At 39.0% G+C, this 23899-nt stretch overlaps 1 protein-coding gene across 2 annotated transcripts in view; it reads left to right on the top strand.

Annotated features, from left to right (window-relative positions):
* CREB3L2 (cAMP responsive element binding protein 3 like 2) overlaps window positions 1-23899 on the top strand; it is a 44971-nt gene that overhangs the window by 4988 nt on the left and 16084 nt on the right. For both annotated transcript variants that reach the window (XM_072400200.1, XM_072400199.1), the window contains exon 2: window positions 22466-22682. In XM_072400200.1, coding sequence (XP_072256301.1) covers window positions 22466-22682 — 217 coding nt within the window. The remainder of the gene's footprint in view (window positions 1-22465; window positions 22683-23899) is intronic.

Raw genomic sequence — 23899 nt, 5'->3', positions numbered from 1 at the left:
TATCTATTATCTATCTATCTATCTATCTATCTATCTATCTATCTATCTATCCATCTATTATCTATCTATCTACCTACCTATTATCTATCTATCTGTCTATCTATCTATCTATCTATCTATCTATCTATCTATCTATCCATCTATCTATCTATCATCTATCTATCTATCTATCTATTATCTATCTATCTATCTATCTATCTATCTATCTATCTATCTATCTATCTATCTTTCTACCTATTACCTATCTATCTATCTATCTATCTATCTATCTATCTATCTATCTATCTATCTATCTATCTATCTATCAATATAGACCAATGTACTATGATCTAAGTGAATATCTTTCACCCAGTCTTGTAATAATCACATATCATGTGTTTTCTTTCTCACCTAACATTTATGTGCTGATAAGCAGTGTCTGGTAGACTTGTAATCAGACATAGGTTAAATAGGTATTACCCATGTGTATAGCGGCACAATACTTATTATTTCACTGTAATTGTATGCTGTAGACTTTCCTGTTTATTGTGATCAGCTGAATATATCTGTCTGTGTTTGGAGCTTCCTACAATCACATTTGTGTCTATAGAACTATAGGAGGGCCAACTCAAGTAATCAGACATTTATATCAGCTACATAAAAATCCATGTTGTTATGTTTTATTCAGTATATAACTCGATTCTGTCCTTGGTGTTTTTTTTTCTGAAGTTCAGCTATAACAGGAATCTCCATTGATGTTTTAAGAGTCATAGTTGGGAATCCCAGGCAGAAGGTCAAGTTTTGCTTCCTGTCTGTGGTGTTTTGGTTGACATAATGGCGGGCTCTCCATTTGTTGTATAGACGGCATTCTTGTATCCTCCTAAGACACAGTGTGGAAACCCTTGTACTGTATAGGGAGGTATATAGGTATGCTTACGTCTTTGGCAGTTATGATAGAGCATAAAAGGTAATAATTTTCCTGTCCTTGGGTATAATATTTCTGCAGTCCTGCGTGTTGCATTCCATTGACTATACTTGCAATGCAGCAGACAGGCATCGTAGTGCTCAGTGCAATACAACACAAGGAGGTCCTGCTACACATTTGTCAGAACTCCATTGTCTTAGTGTGTTAGGATGCCATTCTAGATAAATATAATTGTAACCTGGTAACACACATAACCTGTGATTTAATAGTGCATGTGTCCCTATAACAATGGCATGTTACAACCCCCACAAATCTGTTCCAACTGATACAATCCCAATACAATCACAGTGTTAGGCAGACAGAAGCAACATAGAAATCAGTTTTACTGATCATATTCATTCTGGTCATGTCTCAAATGCAAGTGCTGTATTCTAGGGGGGAAATACCCTTTTAAATGATAACCACATACAATTTTATGTATACTGCTGGTAGATTGTGAGTTACATTTTCCTGGACTCTGAGACAAAGAGAACAAAGAATTTTGTGGTCAGAGACCTGTAATCTGCTCCTGGCTGGTTAGCTGTTGGTTTCAGCCACGCTTCCACTAATAGCATAGTTTCAGATCTGTGTCAGTGTGACAACATCTGGATGTACATAAGGACTTGCTGGGCCTGGTGGGGCTCTGGGTTTGTTGTCTGGGGGTCTTCAAGGGTGCAAAGCCTTTGAAATCTGAGCTTCTGTCTGCAGCTGATTGTCAAAGCTGCTCCACATATGACTGCTATATGGTACCTGGCTGCAATGGTGGGAAATGTTATCAATGCTGCGGGCTTCAAATATCTTTGTAAGCCCGCAAGAACACAGCAGCACAATCAGCCAATGACAATTTATTCTCATTAGTAATGTCGCTGGAAATATACGATGAGCTGATCTGATTGGGCGACGATTGTTCACTATCTATTGTGTGTACGGTCGTTCAGTGATCGTGGATGGTTGTGGGGTACATGTGGGGTTCCTGCATCGTTCAAATGATTGTATCTAGTGTGTGTACATTATTAGATTATCTTTGAACTATCGTATCGTTTCAGCATGTACAGAATTGTGCACTAAATGATTGTTCCAAATAATCGTGAATAATCGTTGATCTGATGTTATTTGTTCATTTTCCACTAATAATTATTGCACGTATGTGCATTGCTTAAAGCCACTGATACATAGTTGCTTGATCAAGTCCAACACATGCCTTGACCCCTTGGTACCGAATCGGGATATTTGAACCTGAGAAAAAAAACAGTATATTGCAGCTTACCAAGTTATAGATGTGGTGCCTGCATAAGTTTTCATTTTTTTTCAAGATAAGTATATTTTCTGCACTTTAATCAGCTTTCATAGCTCTCTGTAAACCATAAAACAATTCCTGTGTGTGTAAAAGTAATGAGAAGAGAGGGAGGTGTTTGTAGACCAAATCAGGAGATCAGCCTATCGTGGTAACACTGTCATAAATAAAGTGCAGGGAGTACTACGTACACACTTCCAATAGTTCTCAGCCAATATCAGACGAGAATCTGAAGTGTGTACAGCATGCGTTGTTCATCGTCCGAACGACCATCCTGGCGCATCCACGGATGATGAATGACGAACGATCGTAATGCAAGTGAAGGAGTAGAGCGCGAAGCGGGGTGCCGCTCCGTTGCTCACCCCCTCCGCTCTGCATAGAGCACAACGGTGCTATATGTACAGCATCGTTCATGCATCGTGGAGTGCCTAGTCGTTGGAAAGTATTGTGAAAGATTTCCTTTCCAACGACTATAATTGCAAGTGTGTATGCGGTTTAAGTGTTGTCACCTTAGGACAGGAAGTGTGTTAATGGGAGGTTCACCAGGTGAAAAAAAAAGGGCTGATGAAAGAAAACCAATGCAGTCACCACATCTATGGCCTGCTAAGCTGCAATATAGATGTTTTGTTTTTGGGGTATACATACACATTATAATTTAAACTTCTTTCTCTGGCGGTGATATATGAAATTGTTTCCAACTGTCTCTTTAATGGCAGCTTTCTCGCCGGGAAACCGCAAGCAATGGTATAGTTCTAGCTGAGTCTGGCTGGTTGGTGCCAGGCAGATTCAGAAACATATAATAAAACTAACTACTAACTAACTACTAAATACATATCTCGATGTGGCCTGAATCCACAAAGTGATTGCTACCGGGGCTTGGGGGAGGAGTGGGGTGTTAAACTAAGGACCTCTCATACCAGCCGCAATGGAATCAAATTCAGTCTCTGCATAATATGCACACAGTTCTTTGTTACTGTAATGTGATAAGTGCCATTTAAATACTACATGTGAGGACTAGAAAAAAGATTGCTAGAAATGTGGCCCAAAATAAATACTTATTGAGTTTTAAAGAGGACCAGTCACTTTGACATCATTGTAGGAGTATATAGTATTGTTTAGGTTGGTTCTAGGGGGACAATGGGTAGATCAGGGGCGCGATCGTGATGGATCGTGATCTACCGGTAGATCGCAAAGGCAACGCAATTCGATGACAGAGCCCTGCATTTCAAAATAAACTCCACCGCGCACAGAAGTTATTAAGTCCAACTTTTTATTGTTCGTAGATCATTTTGACTTGGTCATTTTAAAAGTAGCTTGCAAGCCAAAAAAGTGTGGGCACCCCTGGGGTAGACAGGGACTGGATTCGATTGTAAGGGGAACTGGGGCTCACTACTGATTTGATGCCTCTGAATTTTTCATGTTACAGAGAGAGTCCTTTGTTTCTGTTCCTTGGAAGAAAAGAATCAAAACACTGGTTGTAGAGATTTCCTATCGTACTGGAAAATCTTTGTAATCTTTGGAAATAATGGTCAAAAGTTATATTAGAGCATTTCTGATTATGCCATTCTGGTCCTTTAAAATATTGCAAACTTATTTTGTGCTTTTAACATACTTCCTTTTCAGGGTGACAACACTACTCCATCATAGATACAATACAGTGAGTGAGTTGTCAGCTTGGGACAGGAAGTGTGTTACAGGCAGGACCACCAAGTAAAAATAAAGCAGAAAAAAAACATCTAATGCCTGGCATGCTGCAGAATATAACACTTTCATTTTAGGGTTTAGCCACTACTGTTTGTCTGTTCCTATTGTCCAGTGTTGGTGTTCTGGTGTCATTTCATCTATTTAGGGGGGTGGGGGGCTTTTATAACCTAAAAATCTGCTTGGCTTTTTATACGCCTGTACATATCTGCCATCTAAGCCCACGGCATCAAACCCTTTTTAAAAACTTTCCATCCTTCAGCAGACATTCTAGAAATGGTTCTACAAATTCCTTTTGTCCAGCTTTCACCTTAAATGACTTTCCAGCTGCATCGGGGTGGAAGTTTGGGATCACGATTGCTTTCAAGGATCTGAAAGTTATCATAAAAGTACAGTAACTTGTATATAAAGTTGCCTCACAAACCATGTCTTCCTAATCCACTCCAGGAGCACCCAGTCCAAGCAATCAAACCCCCACCCTGTTTTCCTCTATGCATTGCAGTTCCTCTTACCAACCCACAGAGACACAGGAATGCTGGAGCATTGACTTCACACCGGTATGTCAATATTTGCATAACAAGTGGCCCTTGTTCTAAAGATTTGTACAGATGCTAGATGATTGCCAATGCTCGTAATTGTACGGGGCAAAAATCTAGCGTGTGTACATCGGTCTCCAACATCATTTAGTGATCTGCCACAAGTGAGCGAATAGGAACGATCTCTGCAATTTCATTTTTATTTAAATTCCCCCTGTCCTTTCCATAGAACTGAACAGTTCTGTGTGTACAGCACAAGATCATTATACTGTCAATGGAAACAATCTATAAAGATCATTTCCAGCGGCAGAAATTTACCATCTGAAACGCTCAAGAAGACAAAGGTAAGTAATGCTTACTTTTAGATTTTTCTATCACACAGTTGTAGAGTGTGGTGCGATAATATCAGAAGAAAAGACAAGTCAGCATATTTTCCAAGATTAGAGTCCATTTTTTTTTCAACTCTCACTACCTCATGTTTTTCATTTTTATCTTCGCACTTCATTGTGTACACATTATGCGACAATATTCTGAGAAATCACCCTTATCTTGAATAAATAGAATCGCTTAACCTGAACTTTTGGGCCTCTGCACTTATAAAGTTTATTTTTGCTCTTAGCATTTGAGTTGTGATGTCAGATTTTTTTTTTAACTTTTTTGTTTATTTTACTTTTTATACCAGTCTGCTTTGCCACACATGTGTTTAAAGATCATAGTTAGGAGTTAACCTTTGTTTAGATCATACACACTGAAATATCTTCCTTTAAAACAAGCCGACCCATCTCATATTTCTGTATTGAGTCACCTTTTGTACCTTTTCTTTAAGTGAAAGTTGGAAAAGTAGGAAAAGTCATACCTGCCTTCTGTATCTGTAAATAAGATTTTACTTTCAAACTTCACAATGCAGTTATTGGAATCTTAGCTCTTTTACCTTTCTGTTGCTCCAGAGTCCTTGCAGCCTGCTAGCCTTCCAATATCCGTTGTCTTGGTACTGATGCACTTTAAAGCTTAACTCCAGCCAGACAGCCTAATACATAAATCAAATACATATACAAGGGTTGTTTTTCTTCCTTTTTAATCTCAGAAGCTAATGCAGTTGTCTCGCTAATATAATTTATTCATAGGGGTGACAAAACTCTAATATGGGGCAAAATGTGTCAGAGGACCGGGTACAGTCACTACTCATGCAATGGGGAGAATGCAGGGTCTAGAGAGAGGAAGCATGTCAAAGGGTCATGGATGAGAACATTATTAATAATAATATTATTAATAAACAGGGTTTATAAAGCGCCAACATATTACACAGCCCTGTACATTAAATAGGGGTTGCCAGTGACAGGTGAACACAGACAGTGACGAGGATGATAGGACCCTGCCCCAAAGAGCTTACAATTGAGCAAGTGGGAACATCAGGTCTTCAATCTATTTCCCTTTTCTGGGTGCTGGCTCTTCTCATTCTGACATAATAAAGTTTGATATTCTGGCTGATTTTTTAAAAAAGGGCCTTGGAGTTTTTGTGCTTCCAAATATGTTTTTTTGGCAGAAGGTCTAATATTCATTATCCTGTGTAATAATTGTTGCAGCCTCTCTCTACTTTTTTAAAATGGGGGGACCCCTTGAAATAACTTTCAGGTCTTCAGGGAACCCTTTGTATAATTACTATATCCACAGCTCACACTATATTAGTGTGGTGGTCCGTGGGAAGAATGTAACCCCTACTGATAGCCAAAAAGATCATTGGTGTCATTGGTAATTGACCTGAGATGTCCAAATTGCTCATGGGCCAAGGGACCCCTAGCATTCTCTGGAGGAACTTTAGGGTTCCATTGAATCCTGGTTAAAACACTGAATTATTTTTTGGAGTGTTTTTTAATTGCAATATTTTTAATAAAAACTAATTTTGTGCTCCTAATGGATTATTTTTGCAAAGAGGTCACCTTTGAAGGCCTGTGAACCTGCAGCTGGTCTTCAGCTGGTAGAACTTAAACTAGTTCTAGTTCTTGTACCTAGCGCATTACATATTCTTACAGCTGCATATTTAAAGTCAAAATTCTTTCATCATCGTCATCATCATGACATGCCCTCCAATGTTTTCAAAGTACATTTATTTTATTTTTAGAAGTACTTTATATGGTTTCAGGTTGCCAGTTTCCATATATTTATGTCCTATGGTCAGATCCCACATCTGTGTTTTGGTTACTTTCCAGGAAGACATCGTTGGCTTTGTTTTACTTACTAAAGCGGACTAAACATCTGCCAACTAACAATACGTGAAGGTTTAGCGCAGGCGTCATTAGCCTTGCCCCTTCTCCTAAGCATCTTTTAAAAATCAACTGGTTACTCATTTTCTCCAGCTGACCCCTGATGGACGGTTTACTGAAGACATCTGTAATTTTTCTTGTTAACTTATGGAATCTCATCCAGCTCTTTTAGAGGAGGAAGGGAATAGAGCTGAAAACTGTCCAAACTAAACACAGATGTTAAAATGTTATTTGGTTGGGGGGAGGGACCATTAATGGCTGCCAGATGTGGTTTTATTGTTATGTTGTATGGTTGCTAATCAGACTGGCACTACCAGATTTGTAAACGCTGACCCAGCTCTTGTGTTTTCTTAAAGGGATTGTCTACTTTCAATTGACGTATTACTAGTTTTCAGGTTGTGCAACATCTCTTTTACATTGAACTTTCTTTTTCTTTTCTTTTTAGTTTCCTGTTTGTTTCTTTTGTGTTTTTTTTGGCCATGTATTTATTTCCTCAAAAAAATCTGCGTAATTCCATTGTCCTGGGATGACACAAAGCTGCAGTATGGCTGCCGTATAATACAGCTCAGAACACAAAGTAATTCTGAGTTTATAGGACAATAGGAATAAATAATGCAAATTAAGAAAATTGCTGCTAAAATTTAGAAGGAAACAAACAAATGCATAAAGAAAAAAAGCCAACAGGCTAACAAACTAAAGTGCAATTTTAGCTATAGTTGAAGCTTTGTGGCATAGTCCGCCCCCAGCCTTTTGTATCAGTCCAACAGTGACATCTGCTTACCATATATTCAGACTTTGATTGTTTCCATCCGTTAATTTTGGCCAACCTTTGTGTTCCAGTTCCCTACATTTTCCACATTATTAAATAGAAAAAAATTCATATGAAATCCAGTAAGAAAAGTGGACCCCTTATAATAGAACATCAGCACAGAGAACCCACCAATAAAGTCCCAAAGAGTTACAATAGATTGTTAAGTGGCTTAACCATTCAACATCTATGAGACACCTAAATATCATTTTTAGTTGCCCTAGTCCTTAAGAACTTTTTAAGGAAATTTATGGATATGTTATTTGTTTCTTTTGAAAATTTGTGGTTCTTTTTTTGAAAAGTTGATTTAATTTTTGTAGCAGCCAGTGGGGTTTTCTGTCATCACCTTCCCCATAAAAATGAGACTGAGAAAGCCTGCACTTGTCAGACTCCTTCAAAGGTCACTGGCTCATCAGGATTTCCATTCCTGCCCTAGGTCCTGTTTTTCCAGTTTGGCATGGATCATAAGCATGCAACCAGTTAGCCAGAACCAAAGTCCCAGATACAGGAACTAGGATTCACAATATTGTAGGCCAGTTTTGTGTATTCTTTTTTTTATATTATGCAAAATATAGGTAATGACAGGGAAGTGTCCCTTGTACCTATCTCTAAAAGTTGGAAGGTATGAATGTGTAACACTGGACATTCCAGTAGGAATAATGGGCCTTATAGCTGCATGTGCCTTGATTTGTATGGGAATTTGATTGGTTGTTGAAGGCAAATAGACTTTTCATGGTGATGACCTTACATCACTTGGGAGTCTGTAACAATAGAGACTAATTAAATGTTGTCTTATTGTAAATTGATAAATGTTGCTCATTTTTTGAATTCCACAGATATGATGCTTGCTTAACCCAATGTTGACCTATTTACAGGGCTTCCTATGATTTTCTATGGCATTTGCCTTAAAAGGAAGGATCTGATATAAATCAAGGTAACTCCATAATACAATGGACCAGAAGTGGACCTTGTCTTCTGGGAAGTCACCAAAGGACGGCACCATGATCACCAAGCAAAACATGTTAGTCACAAATCTGGTAATCAAGACTGTGACCCTAAATTAATAAAGTTCTCCAAGGCCTGGGGAAAATACACTTTTAGCAGTGAAGCTGGGTGATCCAGCAAACCTGAAATAGATCTGTAGGTCCAGGTTTTAAAACATTTGCTAAAAATTAGCTAATGACTTTTAGGAAATCCATTCCAAATTTGCTGAGTTACCCAGCTTTACTGATGAAAGTGTATTCACTCCAGCCTTGGAGAACTTTAATAATTCAGGGCCAATACGACATAATTGTCACATTAATCCACCATGGTTCCCAGACGTTGAACTAATTTGTGACTAATGCAATAATGAACTAATAAAAGTAGAAGCTGCACATAAAGAATTTAGTGTGCTGGCGACATATGTTTTGCATTGTTGATCTTAAGATTCATCCTTGGAGAAATGAGAAATCTTGTATAAAGGTGTATAAAGGAGGACAACATGCACATTTTACAACACACAGGCTGAGTTTTAAAGAGGCGGACGCTAGTTATTTCAAGTGAAGACATGGCCACTGGTAAACTCAGAAAGCAAGAAGGAGAAATTAGGATGCATGAGAAAAAAGGTGCCCATGGGGCGTTTGACTCACTTGTTTTACGTTTTTACAAGACTATAAACTTCTGACATGTTGGAGCAGCAGATTTATGGATGTCTTGTGTCAATTAACGCTTTCATAGCAACTTTTCAGTAGATATGGTATAAAGTTTTAGGTTTCGGAAAGTTTTGGACAAAGTTAAGTTTCAGCATCAGTCATCCTTTCCCCTCTCCATTAAACAGACCACACTGTGTGTACGGTACTCATTTGTTCTTATGTCACTTTCATGAAAGATTGTTTTTGAACTTCTGACATCAGACAGGTACCTGTTTGGGCTAGGAGATGGCATGCAAACTCTATGTAGATATCAAAGAGAGGACCCTAGCATTGCAAGGTAGAAATTTACAGCCTTTAGCCAATCATGCTGCTGCCATGGGATCTACTGCTGTCTGAATGCTCAAAGCCGAACTCCAGGCAAAATTCCAAGAGGCAAATTTATGCAGCTCTGTATTTAATAATGCAAGCAGTATAAGTACCTTAGGTTGACCTGGTGTTAACCTTCTTTCAGAATTAAGAGTGGGAGAGGAAGCCAATGGGGTTCATCTGCTGACATGGAGAATGGCAGAGTCAAGCTCATCGCTCTACTGCTCTTCTTTCAATGTCCAGTCACAGAATTCATACACTACATGCTTTTTATAGGTCATTCAGTCAAAGAATCAAAGCTTGGGTTAATGGAGCATTTATTGTGCACAGACTAAATTGGAATGACAATGCAGAAGCAGAAGAAAGCAGAAATTGTGAAGAGTATCCCTTCAGATATGGAAGTGGGTTGCAATCAGCTCTGGTATACAATGGATGAGGTGTGTAGAACTCAGTGGAATGCTGTCCTGTACCCTCCCAGAAGAATGTGGTCGTCTGCAATCCTCCTCTTATGTAAGCTGGGTCTGCCTTCTTCAGGCTTTTCTCCAATACAATGTCCCTGTATGTCTTTTTGTGATAAGAATTCAACTTCATCATTAGCCATTATAAATGTACACCTAGCATGCAGAGGTAATGCAGACACTTGAAAATCTAGCTAGTCCTAGAAATAAAATGAAACACATTGCAGCTTATCAGTGGCTGCATTCATTTTCCTATTTCAGGCTAATAACATTTTCAGAAAGGACAGAAAACATTATGAAAAGTACTGTGACAGGGTAAGCGGCTTAGAACATTAAGACATTTATAGTTAACTACTGATCCCCCGACCAACCCTTTTTTTAAGGAGATGGAGAGAGGAAGACCAGCCTAGGTGACAACCATGGCTCCCTCCATAGACACAGTGGAGTCAGTAAGTGTTGTCACCCTAGTACAGGACATATGTTACTCTGGGGAGATCCTATTGATTCTATTTTAAGTTAGATTTATGTATATAAGGTGTTGAGGTAGACAGCTCTTACACAGCAAAGAATTCCCGAGATTTTCTTAGATTGTGATGCAAAGAAGTGGACTTTTAAAGATGGGGCCAACAGCATGCTTACAAATCTCAAGGCTTTGTGAACTTTGCAACTGACAAAGTGTGATATCAAACTGCAATAGGCTGCAATGTAAGAAGATCGCTCCAAGGTTCAGATCAGCATTATTATGAGAACATGTCATCCTTTAGAGCTGATGACCTTATCGCTTTCACACCAGAATATGTTCAAAGGCCGGGAACTGATTGTCTGCGATCAATAAAAGGGTTGTTCCACCTACAAATGATAGTTTTCTTTTATCTCTTTGACTCTATTGGTGAGATCCCTGTTCGAAAAAAATTGGAGGAGTTAGCATAACCAAGCACATGGCAAACCATAGAAAAACAGGAATATGTTAAATGTATTTAGAAAAAGTATAGCAAAAAGAATTGAAAAAGTAAACTTGAGTAGAACTCCTGTCTAAGAGGCATGAGTTAAATACACTGCTATAATACATATACAGGAATTACTTACCTATCAAAGAATTTGTGGTTCTGTATAATTATATTATTTTTATATATATATATATATATATATATATATATATATATATAAAATGACATATTAATATTTTATAAAAAAAGCACAGCTTAATAAATTTAATTTAATTTTTTTTCTAATGTATACATAACTGTAAAATTCCTCTGAAGTTAAGCTTTAAATAGTTAAGCTCAGTCCTTGCACCAGGCACCCCTACCAGCTCTATGTTCTGTTTATGCAGCCTGTCTCATGAGGCCTTGGCTTCCTGGAAAATTCATATTGTATCTCATCATGGCTTTCGCAGATATACAGGCCTGCTAGAACATGAAACCTTTTATTCAGGGTTGTTTGAAAAGTTTGCCAGTTTCCAAGCTTGTGCGGATTGCATTGGACAACCCTGAGCTTGATTCGGGCCAAGAAGTGACGATGATACCACAGTAAACCCCTTTGTCTGATTCATGAACACACTGAGGCTTTGTGTCTTCTGTGGCAACACTCGAAATGTCTCTTTAAATGATTTCACTTTTATATTTTTATAATTACTTCATTTAGTGTTTATGAGGGCTATTCCTTCTCAACAAATCCCAGGTTTATGGTCCAGCCTGTCAGGCTCTAAATTCTGGCTTAAAAGCTGTAAAATACACCCCGTGATCTTACTGGCATGAGTTTTTCATGGAATATTATTTAGCTAATGTTATACTCCAGAAGTCTTTGTACCGTAACCTTTAACAAGAGATCAAAATGTATCTTTTACTCCTTGGTGCCTAAAAGCATATTAGTCTTGAGCACTGTGCAGTTCTGTTGCATTTGATTGGTCCATGATGCAGAAGTTCCCAATCTTGGTAACCGCTGCAGTACACAAGATAGTAAAAAAATAAAGGACTTTACAAAGTTTAATTTTTTAAAATAGCTTTTAAAATGCTCTGAATAATTTTTCTGCAATAATATAACTAGACAAACTAGTATATTACCTGAAGGTCCATCTTAAATACAACCAATTAACAAAATATGTGAAAGAGCTGAAAAGTTACCCTAAAACCTGTTCATGACATATTTTTGCTCTGGCCGTACAGGTGACATGCAGTTCCCGGTATTGGGACATTGTACAAATGTACACCTCTGCAGCGGACTCTGGTATTAGGACTGAGGTCACCCTACACTGTATTGGTTTTGGCACATAATCCATAGACAATAAATGACTCTACTACAGCCAGCAGTATATTCAGTATGGCCGTATCCACTGTTTATACATGTCGACCTTGTCAGCACCGTATCTTTGTGTATAAACAGTTGATTTTTTCTTTGCCGAGAATAAAATTGAGAAATGATCATTTTGTCACTGTTATTCTGTGTTGACTGGCACCCATGATGTCTGACCTGCAATGCTCTCTTCTTCTTGGACGTGGAGTGAATTGCTGCATAAATAGTTCAGGGTAATGTGATGCCTAAAGCGGAAGTGTATGAGGGACCAAATGATAAGGGGTTTGTAAAAGCATGTCAAGTGTCCCCTTTTAGCGCAAGTGTGAACTTGGCTTTTTACCCAGTTAGTATCATTGAAATATATCCGAACCCAGAAATAAACGGCAGCTTAACAGTCCTTGAATAAGGTGGGTATATTAATTTCCATTTATTAGCACATGGTGACTCTCTAGTAACATGTGTCCAACACTTAGCCCTTCTTCATCAGGACAGCAGAAACAATATAAGACTACAGAACCCTTCCTCTCTTCTGTTGACCATAACCTAGGACCTGATATATTAAAACTCTCCAAGACTGGAGATGATAGACTATCATCCAGATTTTTCTATAAAGCGTTAAAAGTGAATGAAGTTACACACTGAAAATCCAATGGGTACAAAGATTGCAGAAAGAAGCTGCTGGAGCATCTAACCTTTCCTACTCTACATGGAAAATAGCATTTTGTAGTAGGGCCACAAAGAGCACACTAAATTGACCAATGTTCGAACCCATCCTCATTGTGTTTCTCATTGGTTAGCTCAGGGTTTTGGGTGAAGCTTCCCAGAAGCCATTGATTCCAATCATTGTGCCGATGACGTTTAGAATGGATGGCCCTGGTATATCAGGCTGTATCTGTTTTTATAAAGCAGCACTTCTAGAAAAATAAGTGGCCCAGGGGCAAAAGGAATGTTTTTTTTTTCATGCTTCCAGCTACTACCCTAAAATAAGGTATAAAGTTCCTCTGCATGTGATTTGTAAAAGTAAGGCGTGCATGCCTTGTGTTTTAGAAAGGCTTTGCTGTGAAAGCTGACACAGAAGACATCACCTACCCATGCCATGCCTGCAGGATATTGCTGTGATGTTTTTTATTAACATTTCTATTGTGTGTGGTTTGGCAGCTACAGGGAATGTGGATAGTATCAGCATGACCGGTCACTCCAACCCCAGGGCAGGAACTGCTTATCGTATCTCCCTGTTCTCTAGACATCACTAGCCAGGAATCAGTGTGTGAAGCTTTATGAGTGATGATCCCTACAACATGGGACCTATCATGTTACCTGGGACTTGTGTTTTGGTAGAGCTATTGTAATTAAAAGGTTCTGTTTGTTCCTTTTGCTCTGCTGCAGATGATCCTGTATACCCCTAGCAAGCTCCCTGAGCCTTCCATAAAAGCCTGGTGTTCCACCAACATACGTTATGCTATTCCACAATCTATACCCGTCACAACAGCAGTCAATAGTGGCCAGCACTTTCCACTGGATTATTGTCATCAGAGTGCTCACTTAATAAATAGAAAACTATTAGAAGAAGACACATGTATTTGCAAGCAACACTCAACACACAAATGTAGTATTTTAAATGCTTACTTGCAGACTTTTGCTTTCTATTCTTTACTCCTTTTGTTCTTTTGAAGTTAGTAGGAAAATTTGCTTGCCCACGCTGCTCCCCCACCCCTCCTCTCACCTCATTACATTACCATTTTAAGTAGCTGTTGGGGGAGAAGTAAAGGAGAACACTATAGAGTGTCACTTGATTGAGTCTACTTGGGTTGCTGATATTACATTCAGGATGATAGCACCCATCAGCAGTCTCAGGGCTGAGAAGATTGTTTTTGAAATGAACGGTGTGTCAAAAATGATCTTTGTAATTCTTTTTGACCATTCTGCAGGAGAGAGATGTGGGCTGTATTTGTCATAAGGTGAATACAAAGAATGAAGATGTTAGCAAATTACCTTTTCTTCCAATCATCTTGAACACTCGACTTTTATTTTTTGTAAACTTTTTCTTAACCTACACCCATAGCAGACCATGTAACTGCTATGGCGTCCAGGAGCACAGGGGGTCTAGAACTGTTTGGATACACAATAATTCATACAACAATATGTTCACATACACAAGCTGTGCTTGTACTTGCCTTTTATTAATCGGCAGGCCACATGAGCCTACAAAGTGGCTGCCACAACCTTCGTCTGCAGGTTCTCATTTTGCACCAACACTATTATTAATATTATTAAACAGTATTTATATGGCACCAACATATTATGCAGCGCTGTACATTAAATAGGGATGCCTAATTGTATATTTCTTTGACACAGAATAAACTTGTTTTGGTCCCACTGGCAGTCGCCAAGTTGAGGAAACCAGGCCCTTACCGGGAAGTTGTTAGTCGCAAAGCCTGGACCCCCAGCATGGGCTGTAAAACACAGCATTACAGATGATGTTAATTCATTGGGGAATTTGCAAGACGATACCCAGTTTGTGCTTGTGGTTCTAGGAAAACAATTTTGTTGGTCCTGAGCTGTTTCCAGGGAGAATGAATAATTCACAGAACAGACCCACACAGACTGGCCTTGTCACTGGCTGAGCCCTATAATGAGGAAATTATCTGTGGGGCAGGAGAATATAATTCCGTCTTTTTATACATATACACCAACATGCCAAGATATGGACCATTCGGGAGAAGTGTTCCTCAGTCTGAACCAGAAAAAAAAGTTTCTTTTATTGTGGATTGTATGAGCTTGTGCTCTGAGGCAGTTTAACATGCTGCATATTCCCTGCTCTGTCATTGCAAATAGGTCAGAGGATTCATTTTTTTATTTATTAACCTATTTTCAAGAAAACCAAAGTCCCTTATGACTTGCTTTTTACAATTTAGGACTGTTGCTCATTTTAGAATAAAACAATGATCCTGAGCAAGCGGCCAGTGGATATGTAGCCCCTATCCAGAATGCTTACTCCGATGACAGCCCTAGGGCCTACACTACATTCCTTCTTATATTCTTATAGGTTCCCTTTATCCTAAAACACTACTTCTACATTATCGTGAGCTTCTTTTTCAAAATTTACCCTTTGTATATTCTATGTTTTTCTGAATTTTTAAAACTGGATCTTTAAAAACATAATGATAAAAAATTCTTCCATTTCCAGTAACCATTGAAAAACCTTTTTTTTACTTTTAAATTTCCAGTCACATGTAAAGAGCATTGGTTTTGCAGAGCCTGCGATCCATAAGCTGTCTCATTTGGAAGTTGCGTTCGCCAAAACTGGGCAGCCAAGCAGTTCCTGGCCTGGGAGGGGCCCATTTATGATAGGAACCAGATGTGAGTACACTCTGGACTTGGCTGTCTGAGTACCCAGGAGACCAACTCCCTCCTATTCGGTGCCAGGATCTCCCCTCCACCTCTATCCTCAGCTTTGTCTTCTAGGCAAACTTTTTTATGATCCAAAAAGTTTGCTGTCAGATATTTTAGCCAGCACTTAGTTTCTTCGTTTCTGCCGGCATTTCTGCCATTTTCATTTTACATCTGTATGTGCAAACATTTGAACACATCAAAGGCTTTGCAGTATTGAAATCCTTGCAGTCTGACCATGCATTGTAGACAGGTCCTCAGTCTGCACCGTACAGATTGGTCAGGTTTATACCTCCAACACCAGTTTGCTGCCATAGAGCAGAAAGCCACCATCCTGCTCACTCATACTGTTAGCACATGTGCATACAGCAGAGTGTAATTGGCTCCTAATTCCTATCGCCCCCCCCCCACCTCCGTATGTCTGAGATTGTGGCGTGTGGCTACACAGTAGGATTTAAAATAGTGCAATAAATACATAACTGCATTAATTGCTGGTTGTATTATCTGCCTGGAGTTGTGGTTAGGCTGATCTTTTATAGATTGTTAGAGTCGTTGAGAGATATACTAAGTCAGCCTATCATTTTGGACAAAAATAAAATATCAATTTTCAGTTAACCTGGTTAAGAAAATTATAACCTATTCGTGATTGATTTTAGTGCAGAACACAAACATTTTCCTGAATTGTAGATGAAATTCCATAATCTTTATTCATTGGGATCAGCAGCATTGCTCAGTGCAGAACTTGTCTGGATGAGAAGATTTTGTGCTCAGTGCGAGAATGTTCTGCAATGAAGTGTAGCCTCTGGCTAAGCCTTCTTTTCCCCAGGAATGTCTCCTCCATTCTATGCCGGGCCATGGATTCCTTCCATATAAAAGGAGTCTTTGTATCTTGCCAGGTAACACCTGGGCTTGGATTTCGGAGAGAGTGAGATGTCTGGACAAAGTTTGGACTTGCCTAAATACATCTACCTGCCTGCAGGCTGCAAAGTACACAACTGTAACTCAGTGACATTGGCTATTTTAACCCTCTATATGCCAGGATCGAGAAATGAGAAAATTCAAGCCAGATTTCACTTATAACATTTATCTCATCTGCACTGCATGTGGATCAAGTGTTATCCCTCGGGTTCATTACTTCTTTTGCACTTTAATATTGTCCTTTAAGATTATTTGTGTTTTTAACTCCATCTGTACATGTTATATACCTGTAAAACTCTATTTAGCATGTACATACACGTTAAACCATCATCGCATCATCGCCCTGGTTTCAATATCCAAAATCTGCCCATCCAAAAAACACAATCAATTGACAATCTATAGTATTCCCCTTTGAGACTCCCATATTATGAAACATTATGCAGGGCAGGAGCTGGGCCAGCAAAGAGAATATTCAATCAATTCCAAAGGAGAATCGGGTGATTATGTCTAAGAAAGGAGGGGGCACATTGCAAGTGCATAAAAATCATTTATAGTAAGAATTAAAACGGTTTAGTTTTTCTAATCTACTATTATCTACTATTATCTATTTCTATCTTTAATATTATAGTTTTCACTTGCAATTTTTAGGTTGCTGATAAGTTTCATCAGCATACTTACTCTGCAGTTGTTCTTCCTTAAGCTGTATGCAGTGGCACATCTTTCTATATAGTTCAATCACTTTATTATAAGAGACCAGTTATTTTTCCACTTCCTTTAGCTGATTCATTTTGTTGTTTTTGGCCTGAGTTCTGCGTTAGCTGGAGATGAGCTTTATATTGTTTGTTGCTTAATTAAAGTCCATTTGAGACTACCCTGTTCACAGATGACAAAACTTTAGTGCAGAATAAACAGCATTGTCATCCTGTTAAAATAGGAAAAATAGTTGGCAGGTTGAACAGGTAAAACAATTACGTTGTAGGGGGACTGAGAAAAACAAAAACCTTTGTGTGACAGACTGAATTATGAATGTCTTTTTATTTATATTGCTCATAAGTTACTTATAAATCATTTTTCTTTTAAACTGAAAAAAACATTTTATATTTTTGCTAGTTTTATTTTCCTGCATTTTCAAACTCTGGATTGTTGAATGTGATGTTTAAATGATTGCACTTCTTGCCGTTACTGGTTTGCTAGGGACTGATTAGCCCAATGGGTCTGTTTACAGGAAAAGAGGGGCCACACATCACACTGAGCCTGGGGAACCCTTTGGTCCATAGCCAGGATGGATAAACAATCTCCATAAATGAGGGCTGTGTAGGGGAGTACGGATGTAATAAGAGGACCCCTGTTGGTGCAGGGCTGTAAGATGAATCTGAAAACTGTCTTTTGCTTGCTATCAGGCGCAGTCTAGGGATGATGCAACCCTCCCTGACTCACTGCAACACCATCTGTGGAAAGTGTTTGCAAGAACTCACATCTGGCACACATCTCCTCCATCCTGGCTCACTAACCAGTCCCTTAAAGGGGCATCCTAAACAACTTTTCCTTCTACAACTTTTACGTTGTCATTATTATTATTACCTTTTATCAATATTGCACCAACATATTTAGCAGCGCTGTACGATGTTCATAGTTATGTCATTAACTGTACCTAAAAAAATCTCACAATTTAATGCCCTTGCAATAGACAAATGTCCCTAACATAAGGCCAGTTTTCGGGAGGGGGCACCAATTAACCTTTTAGTATGGTTTTGAGACGTGTGTTGCTTTTGTTTCTGCTCTTTTTAGTGGTGTGTATATTTTCTTAAGCGGATGTCTGGATTTGCAGCCCTGGAATATGACTCAAAGCAGCTGTCTGGATACAGTAACAATTGGAGCTAAAAAGAAGGCATTACTGAATTGTACCTAGTGGTTCCAGAAATAAATACCCTCCTGTAGATTAAACATTTATAGATAATACTTTTAGGGGTATATTAAAGAATACAAACCTGCACTGATATATATATATATATATATTTATGTCTGCCTGAAGTTCAGTATAAAAGTGTATTTCTTTAAACCGATCTCTACAACAGAGCTAAAAGACGTGGGGGTAGGAATGAGCAACAAAGAAATTTGATTCCAAAAGAAGGACAGTTCCTCCAAAAATAAGGTCACGTAGGATCTATGCCTTTACACAGGCAATAAAGATAATTTGACATGGATCATTCTGACCGGATTCAAACAGAAATCTGGTTCTGCATGTACGGTGCAACGACTGGCCATCAGTGTATTTCTTTGTAGATAAAACTGACGCCATGGTATCTGCGCAGTGCAATATAAAGAACAATCGGTGGCATATTCCGTCCATGGGCAGCCTAAAACTTTATCTGTCAAGTTGGACAGCGTTAATATAAACCATAAGGAAACTGTTAATATGTCATATAATAGTCAGCCCCCTCCCCCCAATGGATAAGAGGGGATATCTTAGCCCCAGCTGTTTCCAGCATGATAAGCGCCCTTTAAGAATGGCTTTCCCACTTCTCAGTGTCTGTGTTTTGGCTCAGAATAATGTGCCAGTGACTCATGGAAAAGCGATCAGGTTGCAGACTTGGGGTGTTTGTCTAGGTTTGTGGCTCCCCTACGTAACTGTCTGGATTTAGTTTTTTTTTCAGTTACAGTTTTAGCAGCCACCCCTTAACCCCTGCACCGTCAAAAAATCCTGAAGAATGGAACAAAGCAAAGTTACTGCATCTGACTTTGTAGGGGTTAAAAGGCTCCATGTTAAACCGTCATCACAAGATCTTGCCAAATATTTCCTCCTCTGCTACTCACATTGGATGATTTGCCGGTTTTAAAGACACACAAACTTCTAAGTGCAAAGAATTCTTTTATTGCAAACAAGAGGGTTATATGAAAAGACGTTCATAACTTATTGTAACAGAGAACAAAAAAACATTTTTTCTGATTAAAGATGCTTTTTGTGTTATGCTGATCCTAAATTCCAAATTCTGCAGTAATTCTCCTAAAGCCCCTCTCTAAATTTGAAAGAAGAACTGGTGTTATGGAATGACCATACTGATATATTGGAGTTCTGTGGGTCCAGGGAGAGTCATAGAAAAAGTACCTTTATATTTAACTTCCACGGGCTTCTCCTCAATTGAACTGGTAGCCACCTCTTCCAGGGAGTCAAGGGGCACTGATGTCTTCCCTAATATGCAGAACCAGTAATTGTGTGTTCTAATTGAGGGCCCCCCACAACCCAGAGCATCAGAGAGTGCTGGCCATGGGGGAGCTAGGGATAAGATAAACTAGTAATTAATATTACATAGTATTTATTTAGCGCCGACCATAGTCATGTCACTAACTGTCCCTCAAGCGGGCTCACAATCACATGCCCCGACCATAGTCATATATCATTATTACAGTTTAAGGTCAATTTTTTGGGGGTAAGCCAGTTAACCTAATTGCATGTTTTTTTTTAAATGTGGGAGAAGCAGGAATACCTGAAAAATCCAAGCAAACACAGATAGAACCAGTGTCCTGGTTGTCCTGGTTGAGATTCAAACCTGGGATCTAGCGCTGCAAGGTGCTAACCTCTGAGCAACGGTGCTACTCCATCTTAAAAAAAAGCAGGGCAAGAAGAACCCATTTTACTGGATTTTTTACTTTCTGGAGATCCTGCCAGTAACATTTCTTCTTGTTGCAGGCTGACAACGCCAAGCCATGGCCTCACAATTGGAAGCAGCTTTGTCAGCCTTCCATGCACACTTCTTTAGTTGATTGTTGGGCTGCCTATAAGGTATATAAGAAGCAAGTGCAAACTATGAAAAAAGAAACTTGTGTCTCCACCTGGACGAACCTGGATCTCCAAATTGGAAACTTTATGAAAGATATACAGAAGCTGATTTACTAATGGAAACTGTATACAAAGAGGCATGATGCCAAACATAATAACACAATAGGCTTTAATACTTTAGGTGTTTTTTTAAAGCACAACTCTATCAAGTCATTTAGTTTTGAATGGTGCAGACAAGGTATAGAGTCTTTCTAAAGTTCCTATTGCTGTCTGTGTCTTCCCCATTTCTTTTACTGGTCTGTTTTGTCTTATTTTTAAAGTGTCAAAGTTTGCAAAGTATGTTTTGAAGTTTCTAGAAGAATTCCAGTTATGAATTGACACATTCAGTACCTGTAAGAGGTATGGTCTATTCACACCCCAAAGGCAGACAAGAAGGAGGGGGCTGTGCGGAGTTCTGTGGATTCCATTGCTGCTTGTGTGTTTGCAGAGACATTTCTTGCTGCTGGGCGGAGGGTTCACTCTGAGTTCAGTCCATATGCACTGCATGTGCTGTAAACACAATGATGCCTTATATTAACAGACCCCCAAAGCCTCTCATACACCTTCAAATCTGGTGTTTAAATCAAGATTTCCTGTTGATAATTGGCCCTAAACAGCAAGTAATTTGTCCGTCCATGGTGGAGTAGATATTGCAGGTCCAGATGGGTGGTATCCGCTAGCATTGTCAGTAGACGTAGATGTTGAAGAACCACACACACCTTTAAATTCCAACCTCATAAAGTACATCTTTGATCTCATCTAAAACTGCTTGGAATTTGACAGTAGAGAAAGTCTAAAACAAGGTTTTGCATTGGAAAGTTATAGAAAAAGGGTGTTCTGTAGTCCGGTACTAGGGTGACAACACTGCTCCATAGGTACAGTGATTTTTTTTTTAATGGGTTTACCAGATTGCGGCCGTAGTGCTTTATATAACAGACCCATTTGGACATGAAGCTGTGTACACTGTGTCTTGGCTGGAGGGAAGTTTGCTGTGGTCCTAGCAGGAGGTCTGGACTGTCTCTGGTGGTCTGTTTACAAAGACCTCCCTTTCCCTTTTCACACAAACCATAAACTACTCTCCATATTGGTTTTTCTCACCATCCTTAGGCAGATGTGTTTGCCCAGGTCACACTGACATGTGGTGCTTATTCATTATTTACAGGAATGTCACAAAATAAAAACTTGGCTTTCAAGGTTTAAAACATTCTAGTGACATGTCCATACAAGTCCTGATAAAACGAATTAGGGAGCTCCTTAACAAACACTGGAGAAAACCTATTCGCTCATAGCAGCCAATCGAATACTTTACTGTACCTGAAAGATGAAACAGGATGGGTTGCTTGGGGAATCTGCTGCATTTATTGTTCCATTGGTTGTAAATCGGCTTCTGTAGTTTCAGACTTATGTCATTGGAAACAAGAACATTACAAACATTGTATCTATACAAGATGGTCACATAACTTTATTATAGTACAGGGAAATTGTTTTCTGTAAAATTATAAAACAAAGCTGAAGAACTTTTTCGGAAGTTAAAGTTTTGTTGCTCTAAATTGCCACACTTCCTTCTTAGCTTATCAGAGGACACTCACACTTTCTGACTCGGTACGGAAGAAAAGATCGGATTGGATCCAGTCGGTGACCCTAAGGAAAATAGTGTGCTTATAAAGCAAATTTAGCTGCAAAGTTCTTAAAAAAAACCCTTGAAATACAAAAACAATTGAGTGCTATCCCTATGTCTTTGTACCTAGACTTGTTTTTTCTGTACAGAGAAAGGTGCTCATGTTCATGAAGCTCTGTTTTACCGCGTAATGACATGTACACGTGTGAGATAATCATTGCCCAAGGCGAACGATCATGCTCAGGCAAAAATCTGACATGTTTATAGCAATCCCCCAACATCATTCATTATTCCGCCATGTTGAATTGATGAACAACCAATTGGGAATGGCCACTTGCTTGTCCTGAATAGTGTAGGGTCTATTGGTGATGTTTGTGGTTTATCTTTTGTTCTTTTACTAACGTCAGGACCTTTTTTTTTTCTGTTTAGCCTTTCTCGGAGCTCCTGGATGACACCGCTCTGCTGGATGCACTGGGACAGCTGATTGGTGACCCGTTTCTGACGGATAAATATGAAATGATGGAAGTGGACAACCCAAGCTCACCTTCACCCATGATCAAAGCTGAACATAGTTACTCTCTGTGTGGAGATTCACGTCCTCAGTCCCCCTTTACCCATGGCTCCTCTGATGACAACTTCAGTGATGGTAAGATCAGCAGCCTGTAGGCACAGTGAAGAAAAAGTTAATTATCCAGTTATTGCCCAATTTACTCCCAGATCTCCCTCTCATAGATTGTGTCTCCGTGCTCATTTTTAACCTTGTTTCTGTACCATTAAATGGCATTGATACTGTTTGTGACTGTATTACTTAGCTCGTAAAATTCTTGCAGCTTCTGGCAAAGTTAATTTCTATTAACATAGGTACATTTGCAGAACTACATCTCCCAAGACCCTTTTCCTATGCACAGTGTTTGAACAGGCTGTTGGAAGTTAAAGCAACAGCATGGTTTTGCTGGGAAAGAAATTGAGAAATTGATATATGCAAGGGGAAAGGGACAGATAAGGATGGGCGATAGGTGTCATTCTTTAGTCCAGCATGTAAGAAAACTACTGAAGTGTAGAGGAATTAGTGTACCCTCTGATCTCACCTCCTTTATCCAGCATAAAGGGGAACTTTAGGTCATGTCATGTATGTTAACAGAGCCAACTTTTAGAAGTTCACTGCTGTTTTCAGGATAATGTATCCAGATTCCTCCCACTCCATTTCAGTGACATCACCAACTAGTAATTACTGTGGCCAAGTTTCCTGCATTGAATCCTATTTATAAATGGCATTTTAGATAGGGGTTAGGGTTTAAGGACGTCTCCCAAAAATGCGGGGAACCCCCATCTGTGACACAACCAGGATAGGTGTCTTTATGTGACCTAACATGTACTAAACTTTACCTAGTCTATTGTCTGGCTGGAGTCGTAGTCAAAAAAGAAGTTTGAAATCATTGAAAACATTTTAGTTCTAGGCTTTATATGCTACAATTTACCACACCTGGTGTATCGTCTTGACCGTAATCACCATTATTAAAAGCTGAACATATTCACATCTGTGTATGTAAAGTCCCACACTCTACAGAAACTGAAATATCTGACATTTACATTTCTTTGCTGTGAAACCCAAAAATAACATTGGTAGTCAGTGGAACTGACGGACAGCTGTGTGTTTGAAAATATCACTACCTTCTATAGCCTTTTTGTTTAAAATACTTATTGTTAGGAAATACTATATACCATTACAGTCAAACGATGAACTCTATTCTGTTATATCAAGGGGTTTTGTTATGTCTGTTTGCAAAAAATACCTGTTGATCCTACCAGAGATATTGTCACCTAATAATTTTCTGTGCTTTCTGCTTGTCCTGAGTCTTATCT

This window comes from Pyxicephalus adspersus, chromosome 2 (assembly GCF_032062135.1).
Source record: "Pyxicephalus adspersus chromosome 2, UCB_Pads_2.0, whole genome shotgun sequence".
Classification (NCBI taxonomy): Eukaryota; Metazoa; Chordata; class Amphibia; order Anura; family Pyxicephalidae; genus Pyxicephalus; species Pyxicephalus adspersus.
Note: the sequence above shows the minus strand (reverse complement) of the source record. Positions and strands in the feature narration are given on the sequence as shown.